Below are 14,511 nucleotides of genomic sequence, written 5' to 3'. Positions count from 1 at the left end.
TTGCCGGTGACGTCACCTGAACTTTTGGCACTCTGTAAATAGGGAAATAGATTAGAGACAAACTATCACATATTGCGTAAACATTGTAGTGAAATGTTGTGTAGTACTAACTCCTGTTTGGGACTGACAGAGTGAGGTATTAATCCGTTTTTATCTAGGCTTTTAAGATGGCGATGCGTTTCAGAGTTGGTTTTGTAAATGGGAAAACTGGAAATGTGAAGTAATGAGATATAACCTTTTTACAGTCTATGGATATAACTGAATCATTAGAAAAATAGAAAAATAAATGTTCCTATCACTAAGAAAATACATAAGTCACTGTAAATCTGTTTATAATGATAAAATATTGAGTGCATTTGCGTTCTACCTTAAAGTTTTGTGAATTGTCACATGTGGATCGGCTCGGCTCGGCTCGTTGGTCTAGGGGTATGATTCTCGCTTAGGGTGCGAGAGGTCCTGGGTTCAAATCCCGGACGAGCCCTCCCTTTTGACATATGCAACAGGTAAGAAATTATAAGGTTACACGATATAGTTTCTATACAAAAATATGCATGCATGCAGTTTAATGATTCCTCCAAGGCTGCATTTCTTCTGAAATCATGTTCAAAACATCAATATTTGATCGTTTATTTGCAGCATTTTTGTGCATATTACATTTATTTATTAAATGTATTCAATAACTTATTACTGTAAATAGAAATCTTGTGTAACATTAAAAATGTCTCCAGTCACTTTGATCAATGTAATGCATGCTTGATGTATAAAAGTGTTAATTTCTCTCTCTTTTTTTTTAATTGTACCACACGTTTGAACGGTATCATGGTTTCCACAAAAATATGAAGCAGCACAACTGTTTTCGACATAGATAATAATAATAAATGTTTCTTGAACGGCAAATCAGGATTTTAGAATGATTTCTGAAGGATCATGTGACACAGAAGACTGGAGTAATATAAATATAAACAGGAGTAAATCGATTAAATTTGACAATATATTCACACAGAAAATGGACATTTTAAATTGTAATACATTTCACAATATTACTGTTTTTGCTGCTTTTTATTGAATAAAAGTAGCCTTGCTGAGCAGAAGAGACTTCTTTGAAAAACATTTAACAATTGTAATGTTTCACTGTATATTATCTGCCTTATTCTGTGATAGTTTTTTTATTTTTTTATTGTATAAAATACATGAGGACTTAATGCACAAGTGTTTGTAGTTCATAAATCAATCATAAAATTCTCATAAAATATAGGGGGAAATATTATAGATATTAGTGGTTAATGTTTGGTAGTGTCTTTGATATCTTATCAAATCAAAATCAAGTGTTGGGATATTTTTTTAAAATCTGTAAATTTGACAAAGGTCAGATAAACGCTGGTATTAGACCTGACATTTCTGTCCGCCTCATTTCTGAAATGATGGCTACACCCCTTAAATCAAACACAATGACAACACATTTATACAAAATATTCACCATAAAAAGTTTATTGAATGATACATATTTAAATCTACATAATACAAAAAAACTGTCTGAACAATTTGTATTTAAATTCACAGTTTGATATAATGACACAGCATAATATTACCCTTGAACTGTGAAAAATATAAGTAAATTAAAAATGACAGAAGATTCACATCTTTATAAAAATGTATAATATTTGTTTTGGATTAAAAATATATCATAATCATGCTTTCTATAAATTGCCCATTCAGTCATATTATTGCTTTAAAAATATAGACTATATATATTAATATTTCCATTATCCTATCTGATTAGTTAATTTCTGTATAGTGTATATTAATAAGGTTTATATTAGACCGAAAAACAAACGCTTCATCCTTTTTCTCTGTAATTCTTTCTTTCGTCTCATGAAGGACTTTTCCCTTTCTTATGTAAGTGCCCCCTTGTTCTTTTCCTCCTTCAAAATGTCACAAATGTCCTTCCAGTTGATAAAAGAAATCAGAAAACTGGTCTATTACAAACTGTTAAACTACTATAAGAAAGAGAAAAACACGGAGATGTAGCCCAAAGCTTCAAGCTATTCATAACCCCCCATTTATAGATATTTGCCATTTCAAATCTATTTTTAAAGTGCACTGTTTCGGTTTACACATTGCCCCTTACAAACATTTGTTCACGTAAAAATGATTCGCAAAACCTACAAACAGAAAAACAAGAGTAGGCTACGCTCATCCCTGCATGTATCCATGTCTCACGCGTTAAACATATCTCTCACAAACAAAATTTAGCAGTAACACAATTTCACCCATAACCTAGATGAACTCACTCTAATAAAATAATGCCCTTTATTGAATGGTTCACATTTATCGAACTTCTCCACCTAAACACCCCTCAGTGAAATAAAGATTTTACCCTTTTGAGCCTCAGACACTGGATTTGATAAAAACATAAGACGCAACAAAATATTTAGGATTATATGAATATTTTTATGATTACAGAAATTATTCAAATATGAATAACGGTGAGATTAAGCAAACTGAAGCATTCTATAAGTCCTTGCAACTAATATGTAGCCTATGTGTTGGAGGATCAAGCGAGCCTATTCGTGTTTAAGTCACTATTTTGACACTCTCAAACATAATTACCTGTATTTTTAGAATGCATGTGGGGTAAAATATTACTATAATTTCATTACTAAATCGTAAATTGTGCATGTTGCAAGAACTTACACAGTACATAGTACTTACGGTAATAAACTACAGTATTAATTCATGATTACAATTAATAAAACATGTCACTGTTTTACTAGGTTAGTAATAGGTCAGGTGCTCGGAAGCTACTTTTGGGACCAAAAACTATTTCTTTGTCAAAACTTAACTCTTAAGAGTCAAAGTTTAATGACTGACCGACCCAATCAAATGGCCAATCAGCGTTGGTCCTTACACTGACACATGAAACACACATGCTGAATACATGTACAGGATCTACGTATACACATTCATTTACCAAGAAATATAATAAAAAAAAATGTAAAAAAAGAGAAAAATTCACATTGTGCAGGTTTGACCCGAGTTGCAACCTAAAACAACATTATAAGTGAGACGGTGTGAATTTGTCTGAGTTGTGTGTGTGACTGGCTACTGACATACTGCATGTGCATTTGCTTGTTTGTGTAGTGCTGTAACTGGCACAATGGGCCCTCTGACCTGCAGAGGGCAAAACAAAACGAGAAAGAGACGTGTATAAAGAGATTAGGGAGAGAGAGAGTGCTTGGTATCAAGAAAAAGACTTAAAGGTGCCTATTTCTTTGAATTTAAATGCCATTCGATTTGGTATAGATAAGGGTAACATCCACAGCACTATCAGCATTTCTCCATAATATCCATAGTAACGCTGACAAAATCCACTTGGACAATAATTATTTTCCCTTAGTAAGAGCTAGCATGGTATAATCCATCAGTCCCACTCTTTCTGCCTATGCGCATCGTTTCCTGGACAGGGAAGATGAAGATGAAACTCCTGTTGAGCAACGGCTTAAAAGAAGGTGCGAGTTCTGCTCCGTCCACGCGCTGCAGTACTGAGCTTACACCAGCAGGTGACGCTTCTTGTGCAGAGCGAGGTGATCGGAGCGAGAGAAGGTGCGATCACAGTCAGGGCACTGGAATGGCTTTACTCCCGTGTGCTTCCGAAAGTGACGGGTCAGCTCATCAGAGCGGGCGAACTTCCACGTACAGCCTTCCCACATGCACTTATAGGGCTTCTCTCCTAAACGGTCACACAAAGAGATGGGAAAGATAGTTTAGAAGAGCATTTATTCATCCGTATGAATAGTATCAGTGCAAGAGTAAATGAGTATTTTTATCTGTATATGGGTCAATAATAACCTCTAAGATTATTTGAAAAAAAATTGGTGGTTAAAAAATACATGTGTAAGTCTTTGCAAGTGTTTTGGTTTCATGCATTTATGAGAAATATGGATACCATTTTCTACATAAAGATTCAAAAAATGTTTAGAGTTTTAACCATTAAGTCTAAATAAGATTTTTTTGCACCTTGAATAGATGAGTATAAACAAGTGTAATAAATAATAATAAAAAAAGTTTAATTCAAACATTAGATGGATGGATGGATAGATAGATGTGCATATATATTTACCTGTATGTGTGCGTCTATGAGCTTTCAGGTGGGAGCTTTTGGTATAAACTTTATTGCAGCCATTGAAGTCACAGCGATGAATTCGACGCTTCTTCGATGGATCTGGAGATTCTACCTTTCGACGTACAATCACAGAGTGTGTGTTCACCCTGTTAAAAACAAAAAAAGAAGAATGTATTTATGAATGGTCTTTGTTTGGAGTGCAGCTCTTTCTTTAACCACCAGGGGTTATTTAACCAGGGGTCAGAGCCATAACATTCAGTCAACCTCAAAGCATTGAGTATTGTATGTATTGATGACCTTAGCTCTACATTAGATTTTGTTTAATTACAGTATATGATTTTTGGTGCTGTTATGTGCTTCCTTCGTGATTTTTTTTAGTAGTGCATGGCTTCCTGAAGCAAGACTCATCACTACTGCTCACACTTAGGCCTTAACCACAAGGGACTTAAGCACGTAACTCGTTCTGAACCATTTGTGCTACAGACATGTTGTGCAACTTGTTAAGGAAAGGCTGTGACTGGACTTACAATTTCCGACTGGAAGACAATAAACCAGTTTCCATGCATTCACTTAACAGAAATACCTCTTACTGTAAGCTCTGCCTAAATACGCCCTGTAATTAAATACATCCTGCTTCTCTCTCTCGTCTCTCCATACACCTTAGTCTGCCTGACGGGTTCAGCTACAGTATGCCACTTATTCTCCCACTTACTGACATTTGTTCCTAAAATTAGTTGTTTTTTGGCTCCGTACCCAATATAAAATTATCACTCCACCTTACTCCTCCCTTCCTCTCTCCATCAAGTGCTCTCTCCACCCTTCCTCCTAAACATTGCTCCATTTTCTTTACTTCACCACTTATTTTTCTTTTGGTCACACAGTATGTGTCCATAACTGATGATAACACCACACCCATTAAAAGACATCACACATACACACCCACCCTAAAAGTGCAGTAATACACACAAAATAATAATGAAAAAAAAAACTGTCTACACAACTCTAAAGCATGCAGTTGTACACGCCCACATACAGATACGTTCCCACCCCATGAGGGTTTGAAGAATACTTGGAGACACACTGTCTGAAGTGCATGCTGGGGGATTTTATCAGACCCACAGCAAGAAATATGAGATGTAGAAACACACATACTTTCAGGATTGAAAGAGAATTGTAGGCCAAACCCACTATAAATGAGATCCCACTTTTTAAAAGGTCATGCAGTTTCTTCCTGTATTTTAATGCAGAGAAGGTACAGATAGATAGATAGATAGATAGATAGATAGATAGATAGATAGATAGATAGATAGATAGATAGATAGATAGATAGATAGATAGATAGATAGATAGATAGATAGATAGATAGATAGATAATAGTGTTTGAGGACTCAGCACTCACTCATTATAACTTGGTGGGACAGTAATGACGGATGATGTTATTTCCTGGCTGCGGGGATCCTGAGCGTGTTCAGAGTGGGGCTCAGATTTGATTGGCTTGAGGAGCTCATGTTTGTTTGGGGGATTATCTGACTTCATTATATGGACTGAAGACAAGACACAAGAGAGAAATCAATCAAACACACAAAAAAGATGTAAGGCTATATTAATACAACTGTCACCCTTTAAAACTCACGATTGTTTGTTTAAGAATCAAATGTGATTATGACTGTGTGTGATACTGTATGTCATCCCCTTACACTGTTTGTGGTGAGCAGGATCCTCAGGTGTGATGGGTGAAATCATGATGGAGGGAGGCAGGTGTAGGGAGGAGGGGTACAGCACAGATAATGACTGCAGCATTGGAATTACTGGAATAAAGCCAGGACTCGATACAATGGGTGTCAAGACCTGCGTCACCTGTAAACCAGAAAACCCAGATGGATAAATATATGACTAATATAAATATAGATATATGAGTCTGTAAGTTTTAGACAATAAGCCACAAAGACTATTTCATAGTTGATGATATGCCTTCATTAATTGTTAATACATGGGTCAGTGCATTACAGGGGTCCTCTCTACAATATTGTTCAAAAGTTGTTGTTTTTTTAGCAAGGATGCATTAAACTCTTCAAAACCTGAAACAATGTACCAGTTTCGACAAAAATATTAAGCAGCACAACTGTTTTCAACATTGAAATTAATAAGAAATGTTTCTTAAGCACCAAATCAGCATATTAGATTGATTTCTGAAGGATCATGTGACACTGATGATGCTGAAAATTCAGCTTTGCCATCAGGAATGAATTGCATTTTAAAATATATTAAAATAGAAAACCATTATTAATTAATTGTTCAGCCTCGGTGAGAATAAGAGACAAAAAACATAAATAAATGTATTTGTATGCATGTTTTTCTACATAGTCACACCACAAAACCTTTATTTGGTGTATAATAAGCAGTGAAGCAGTTTTGTTAAGATATTAAATAATAATAATAACATCTATTTTAAATCAGAGATTAAGGACATGCTTAGAAGATGTGTATTCAAGTAAATGTATGTATGAATTGTATTTTAAACTAGTTTGAACTAGTTATTAAAATTAGACATTTATAGATTATTTACATGTATGGTAAAACCATGTTTTATACATGTTGTATTATCATGTAAATACCATGGCATGTGAATACGGTTTTCATTCAGCACCATGGCACCAACGGTTAAGCATCACCCCTATTCTTACCGCAGGCATGGAAAGGGCCAGTGGTGGAGACAGCTGGCTTGTCTGAGATGACCCGGAAGTGCTTCCAGTTACAGAGCCGGAGCTGAGGAGAGGATGCGAGACTGGACTGGCGCGCTCATAAAAGGATGGAGGAGTGGCTCTAGGTGATGACGATGCCAGAGATGAGGAAGGCGACGAAACGGAGGATCTTTTGCTGACGGTCAAGTCGACAGGTTCGTTCTGGGAGTGATGGACGTCCTGGGATTGAGGGTGCGTGTGAGGGGGGCTCGCGTAGGTGTAGTGCTGATAACTGGGGTAATGGAAGTGATGATGGTACATCTGGGCTGCGGGTGATACGACTCCAAATGCCTCAGATGGTGGTTTAATCTGGTATAATGACTGCGAGAGAAAGAGAAAGAGACTTTCAACACGCGGTGAACTTGCTAGCATATTTACACATTCACATGTACATAATTACACAAGCACTCATAAAAAGCAGCTGTGCTGAGCAGCAGTTGAGTCTGGGGACTATAAACTGACAAAAAAGACTAAATTGAATGACTGAGTATGAGCCAAATTCAACTTCCCACCCCATATAAACTCCAAACCTAATAAGAAAGGAATGCATGTCCATTTGCAGTTAGAGAAAAAGAGAGAAAATGAGAAAGCAAGCAAGTACGAGATGACTTTTAACAAGATACATTTTGAAAAATATCTTAAAACAATATACTCATGCAATTCAACAATATTCTTATTAGTCTCTATAAATGAGTCTTGTGCTATTACTCAGAATTCAAAGATTGCATTGGGATTCGGCACTTGAACAAACACTCCGATATGTTCAGATGGCCATGTGCCAGGCAGCCCATTGTGTGTTAGTTGGTAAGGCAGGTTTGTTATTGGAAACGGAAAAAGTGAAGCATTGTTTTCTTTAAAATCACGTAAACCGGATGCAAAGAACTAGACAAGCATTAGGAAGTGAAGAAACGTTTCAGATCAGTAAAAAAAAAAAAACTTCTTTTGGCTAATACACACAAAAAAATTGGTTTCTGTAGAAACAAGTGTCACTCAGAAATAAGTACATTTTAGAAATAATTACAAAGCATCTGCAATTAACACTTTGAATTAAACGTGAAATTTTGGGAAAGTTCTCAAGTAGTTTTCTTGTCAAACATACTCCAGTATGTTCCTTTTTAACACTGTAGAAGAGACCTCTACAAAACTTTTGAGAAATGATTTGTACGATACCAACCATTTCTTTACAACTCATTTATTTACGGATATTTACCCTAACAACTGCACTCACCATGTCTGTATTTATTGAGTCACACATGAGCATGGCTGCTGCCACTGGAATTCTGGGAAATACAGAAAACAAACAGTAGTTTATCAGTTAGTGGCATTCTTTATTCCAAACACACGGAAGCAGAGAAGCATGAGAGAAGTGCTGAAACACTAATCACTTAAAGTACAGGGGAAGTTAAAATGCCCAAGGCAATGAACACTGTTTGTGTGTGGTTGTACATCAGATTGCAACACTGTAAGAAAGCTTTTTCCACCTGACCCAGTTACCCAGTATGGTCTTGGGGAACAGAGGGGCCACATCATAGAATTGCCACTAAATGCTACTATTTCATCCTTAGATAATGATTCTTTCCCTGATCTTACCACATCTTAGGGTGTTTCTTCAACTTCAAGGTCTTTGTTTTGAATGAACTAATAAATAACTTTTCCTCTTTGTGTTACATAAGGTTTGCATTAAAACTGTCTTGGAAGCTTTGTTTTTTATTATGTCCTTAGGTATTTTATTGAGATAATAATGTATCAGACCCAGATTCTCAGTCTTGAAATATGATCATTCATCATAAAGATATTAATAATAAACTGTAAATATATACTACTGTTGAAGTACTGGGTCAGTAAGATGTTCATGTGTTTGGAAGAAATCTCTTATGCTCAATAAAGCTGCTTTTATTTGATCAAAAGATACAGTAAAAACAGTAATTTGGGGAAATATTATTACAATTTAACATCACTGTTTTTTATTTTAATATATTTTAAAATGTAATTCATACCTGTGATGGCAAAGGTGAATTTTCAGCAGACATTACATAGTGTCACATGAATGATCCTTCAGACATTTAGCCTATTTGCATTTATTTAAAATAGATTTTTTTAGGACATTATAAATATCTTTACTGTCACTTTTAATACACCCTTTCACTCCCGGAAAAATCTTACTGACCCCAAACATTTGAACGTGTAGTGTATATAAATAAATAAATAACTCACATACATAAAATATCAATTACTTAATTGTAAACTACGATAACTTGATCAAAATGTTAAATATTAATATTACTATAATTTGTGAAAATATATCAATTTTACAAATGAATCAGATAAAATAAACAATTTCACACAATATATTACTGTCTCTCAGTTCATAATTTCCACCACAATCTGCAGTTAGTGTATTCAAAGCATGGTTGAAATGAAATATGAGACATGAAAAAAGATAAAGCAATCTCTTCAATTAATCGTAGCAAGACAAAAGATTTCCACCATAGAATGCTATTAAACAAGATACATGTGTTGAGAATGTTTGGAAAAGATTAAAAAAAATGATGTGATGCCTGCCTGATTTGATGTTGTAAGCTGAAATTAAATGAACTAGTGAGAGTGTGAAAAGTGTATTTTAAGAAAGTTTATTTTTGTGAAAGTCCACAGGGTCAAAAGTGCTCATAGTAGAAGAAAAATACAGCTAATTAAAAAAAATCCATTGTAGACCTCCCTAAGTCTACAATGCACAAAGGAAAGAGATGAAAGGTCTACAGCAGCACTAGCACATCACATCTTACATATGAGCATGAGTTCTTGTGAACACAAAAGAGACAAATATGTTTAGCTGAACTTTCTGTGTGTTTTGTCTGAGCGCACAAAGACGGACACAAAATGCAGGTGCCTAAGTCTACAGGTCTACATCGTAGGTACTGGCTACCAATTCTATTTCCAAAAGTTAAAGTAAAATGAACCACAGGACTTGTTTTCATTAGAATTCAATTCAGTGGAGATCATGGACTCAGTAAGGCAGAAACGGGATGTGGGACACTTCATCAGTGAGCCGTGAGACTGACTTAATTATATGTGAGTGCTTTTACAGTCCAAAGTCTGAGAGAGAGAGAGAGAGAGAGAGAGAGAGAGAGAGAGAGAGAGAGAGAGAGAGAGAGAGAGAGAGAGAGAGAGAGAGAGAGAGAGAGAGAGAGAGAGAGAGAGAGAGGGGTGAATGTAAAGTCTCTTTTTACAATCATTAACCCAGGGTGGTGCTGGTAACACACATGCATGCACACACACGCAGAACAATTTGTACTAGGTCTACTGAGTTCAGATACACTCCCAGCAAAATTCAGTCTTTCTGAGATTTCAGACAAACATATACCTGTAAACAGGACTACTATTGCTAGAGACAGTGGCGCTCACACACGTACACAGGCTTGGGAAGCACCCCAGGGTCAGGTGTAGTAGGTTAAAAAAACAAAATACTAGAACATACAGTACACACAAATACAGACATACTCATCCAAACCTCAAATCAACAGTATATAGCTAAAGCGATACCAAGACAAAAGACAGGACACAACAGATTAAAGTTAAACTTAAATGCTATTCAAGACATCAGTTTGAATACTTTACTAAGAGGACGATTTTGTAACTAGACACTGTAGTGTTTTAAATGAATAGGTCAGCCAATAATGAAAGTTCTCCCATAATTGATTCACTCTCATGTTAAGCCTGTATGGCTTTCTTTCTTCCATTAGACACAGTAGAACAATGTACAGGCTGTTCTTTTCCATACAATGAAAGTGAATGGGGACAGATGCTACCAAGCTGCAAAAAAGACAAAAAAGCATTACAGTCCTCTCATATTTCGTTTGTAATTCCAGATACTGTATGTGACCCCATAGAACGTCACGTATATACCCGCGACCCTACACAGGACAAACGGTTTGAAAAATGGATGGATGGATCGATGGGGGGAAAACTAAAGTTACATAGGTTTTGCCAAAATAATTTGTTGACCTAACCTCACATTTATAAAACTGCATGAGCTGAACAATGTTTAGGAATTTGATGAAAATAAGGGTTGGATCTGTTAGTCAAGTACAGTAAGATTTGTTAGAGTTTTTGAAAGAAGTCTTTTATGCTCATCAAGGGTGCATTTATTTGACCAAAACCATAAAAACAGTAAAATTCTGAAAATATTATTACAATTTAAAATAACGGTTTTCTATATTCATTTATTTTCAAATGTAATTTATTCCCATGATGGGAAAGCTGAATTTTCAGCATCATTACTCCAGTCTTCAGTGTCACGTGATCCTGAAGAAATCAGTCTAATATGATGATTTGCTGCTCAAGAAAGATTTCTTATTATTATCAATGTTGAAAACAGTTAATATTTTTGTGGAAACTGTGAGATATTTTTTTCAGCATTATTTGATGAAAAGAACATTAAAAAAGAACAGCATTTATTGGAAATATTTTTTTTTTGTAAAAAAAAAAAATCGACTCTCGATTTCATTCAATGCAATGAAAAAAATATTAATTTCCTTTAAAAAAGGGCATCTTATTGAACCCAAACTTTGAAACGATATTGTACACTAATCAAACACTGCTTTTCTTTTCAACCTGTCTGCAGAAGCATCAAAGCCGGCTAATCTCATTCTTAGGAAACCTTAGTCAAACAAACAGTCCTTTTCCAAATAAGAGAGGCGTAGTTGAACTGGGACAGTTTTTATGTATGACGATTTCTATATGGATTTTGTTGTGTTTTTCTCAAAGGGGTGAAGAAGTTCTTTATAAGGCAATGATAAAGTGAGGTAGAGAGAGAGCTGTTCACAATCACAACTGTCCTCCAGGCTTGGCAGAGTTTAAGTGAACCTGCTGCTAACAACAAAACACATACTTGCATACACACACACAGATAAACTCACACAACCGGCAATTAAACTTAACAGTCTCATAAAACGCAGAGGTCGGTACACGCCCCAATAGATGCAGTTACTACGGTGTGCCAACTTGCGCAAGACTTCATAATACATCAAATACCAATAATTATCATTCTCTTCAACCTATTAAATTAAATTGTTTAAATACTAAATACTTAATTTGACTATAATTATAGTCTTTGTAAGTTAATTACTCAATCTGTTTCTACCCTCTCTCTTAAAACCCCTGCTCTGTCATATCACATTATCGCTTTAACTTCACATTTCCAGTCTTTTTAGAGTTTAATGTGACTATTAATTCTTTTTCTTGACCTCAGGCGGTGTGAATGAGTAGTTGACTCATGACTGTTCGACTCTCTCTGTCAAATCTACCATGTGTGATACTTTATAAATCACACACGCTCTTCACTCAACATTGCAGACCAGCGAAGTAGGCAAATCCATTAAGGCACACACACACTCAAAACCACAAAAACGGCAGTGTTACGCTCTAATGCAGTTTCCTAGTGGTGAGGAATGGTCCAGCTTGCTGACATGGAGAAAATACGAAAACCAAAATTACAAAGTGCAGAATCTAATAGCAAGCCCAAGTAAAACCCAAAACCAAACTAAACATCACTGGTTCAATGCACACAACCCGTCAATAACCACCGCTCTCAGATAACAGATATCTTTTTCTGCCAGGTGTCTGAGAAATCCTTGCCCCGCTAACAGGGAATGTTCTCAGAACTTTTGGACGTTCTCGCAAGGTTCTCTCAAAGTTATGAACAAACCTTCCTCCAGTAACATTTACAGAACCCTCTCTCAAAGTTATCTGGTCTTTAAAGGGGCTATATGTACGAATTTTCATGTATTAATAGATTTTTTATTGCCAGTGAACAGCTTTAAATGCAACTTAAAAAGCGAGACCTTCCCCAACTTCCTAGGTTGTCTATTAAACTGATTTTTATGTGTAGGACTCAGGACGCTTTTGCCGGGAAAATCAAAAGGATGTGATGTTCACGCAAGCTCCCGAGAGCCTCTCTTCTAGTGTTGCCAAGACCACTTGCCAAGTGCCAACACTTGGCAACTAACTCTTGTAAGTTTTCCCGCGTAACTGGGCTACTTTTAAATTGTTGCTAGGGGTGATTTTTTTCTGTGGGTTAAAGGTTGGCGCTTCAGTCTCTTGTAAGTTGCAGTTCACTTAACGGCCAACGGTGTTGCTAATAACAAAGGTTTCTGAAAAAACTGGAATTTAAAGAACATTCAAAAATAATGTTTTTATAACTTAATGGAAATGTGAGCAAAACATTCTTAGAACCTTTTTTTTCTAGAGATCCCAATGTGGAAAACTTTATAGGGCAGGCTTGTATCTGACTAAAAGATTAGACCGAAGACCAAATTTAGCAAGAAGGCCACAATGTGTCTGTTATTGTTTCCATAGTGAGATTAACACATAGAGGAGCTCTGCTACATGGGGGCCATATTTTCCTTTCTTGCCTTTTCTCAAACTAAAGAGAAAGAGAGACATAGCGAAAGAGAGAGAGAGAGAGAGAGAGAGAGAGAGAGAGAGAGAGAGAGAGAGATAGATAGATAGATAGATAGATAGATAGAGAGAGAGAGAGAGAGAGAGAGAGAGAGAGAGAGAGAGAGAGAGAGAGAGAGAGAGAGAGAGAGAGCATTTTAACAATGGAATGCGGCTCTGAAAATGATCCTCTTTTGTAGTGGATTGTTTGTGTGTATTGCGATAACATCAGAGTATTGATCTAAGGAATGAGTCGTGTAAGTGGGTGGAGGGCCCAGTCTGTGTGTGTGTGTGTGTGTGTGTGTGTGTGTGTGTGTGTGTGTGTGTGTGTGTGTGTGTGTGTGTGTGTGTGTGTGTGTGTGTGTGTGTGTGTGTGTGTGTGTGTGTGTGTGTGTGTGTTCACTCCCCCTAGCCAGCCTCCCCTCAAATGCTGAAAACAGGAAAAGAGGCTCCATATGCCAGATGGAATGTCTGACGCAAACCTCAGCCTTGAAACAAAGCTCAGAATACAGCTGACCATGGGACTTGGACTAAGAGTTTTATTGTATTTGATTTTTACACCTAAAATGCTATGTCAACCATGCACATACAGTGCACCTAATCTTCATACAGTCCAAATTGTGGATGCAGGTGGCCTATTATGAATAGCTGAACATACACACACACACACTCTCTAAATATAGCCCAAGCTGATCAAAACACAAATAAATTACTGCATAAGCCAGAATGGGGCTTGAAGCCATGGTAAATTTTTTTTTTGACTTGAATAAAAAGTTGGATGGTACCACATTAAGGCATATTTTGCCTGTGAATGTATATTCAACAGAAATCTTGCCAAATGAATTGAATGCATATTCAAAAATATATATAGAGGTCTAATAAAACATATTAATCAAGGTGTCATGACATTTCTAACTGTTTGAATGTACATAACCTGAAGACCTGACAAGTATTAATGCAGTACTGTTATTGTTAATATTCAAACTTATTATAGGCCTAAGGAGTCGCAGAGAAATTATCTTCACTTCCTAACATAGAAATGTGACAAATTAAATGTTTAGTTAAAAAATGCAACTGAGCCAAAGTCGCACATCAACATGATCCTGCACACAAGTTGCTATGGCTGTACAGTGCATTTAATTTGCCTGAATATTACATTTGCAAACCGCTCTAGCACTGATCATAAATGGACTGTGTGACTGTAAATTGTGT

At 36.2% G+C, this 14,511-nt stretch overlaps 1 protein-coding gene and 1 non-coding gene across 2 annotated transcripts in view; one reads left to right on the top strand and one right to left on the bottom strand.

Moving 5' to 3' along the window:
* Positions 1–409: 409 nt before the first annotated feature.
* trnap-agg (transfer RNA proline (anticodon AGG)) lies at positions 410–481 on the top strand. The gene has a single exon. It is a non-coding gene; the product is annotated as a tRNA-Pro (tRNA).
* A 978-nt stretch (positions 482–1,459) lies between these two features.
* Positions 1,460–14,511, bottom strand: part of klf3 (Kruppel like factor 3 (basic)) — a 14,528-nt gene continuing 1,476 nt past the window's right edge. Inside the window, exons 2-7 of the mRNA XM_077205017.1 lie at positions 8,093–8,144; positions 6,808–7,185; positions 5,821–5,980; positions 5,523–5,667; positions 4,121–4,269; positions 1,460–3,730 (exon numbers count right to left, since the gene is read on the bottom strand). Of these exons, the coding sequence (XP_077061132.1) occupies positions 3,549–3,730; positions 4,121–4,269; positions 5,523–5,667; positions 5,821–5,980; positions 6,808–7,185; positions 8,093–8,125 (1,047 nt within the window). The 5' untranslated portion in view covers positions 8,126–8,144 and the 3' untranslated portion in view covers positions 1,460–3,548. The remainder of the gene's footprint in view (positions 3,731–4,120; positions 4,270–5,522; positions 5,668–5,820; positions 5,981–6,807; positions 7,186–8,092; positions 8,145–14,511) is intronic.

Source organism: Siphateles boraxobius, unplaced genomic scaffold (genome assembly GCF_051911475.1).
Source record: "Siphateles boraxobius isolate OS27281-9 unplaced genomic scaffold, OSU_SipBor_1 53, whole genome shotgun sequence".
NCBI lineage: Eukaryota > Metazoa > Chordata > Actinopteri > Cypriniformes > Leuciscidae > Siphateles > Siphateles boraxobius.
The sequence above is the reverse complement of the archived record's forward strand: the minus strand, read 5'-3'. Positions and strand labels throughout refer to the sequence as shown.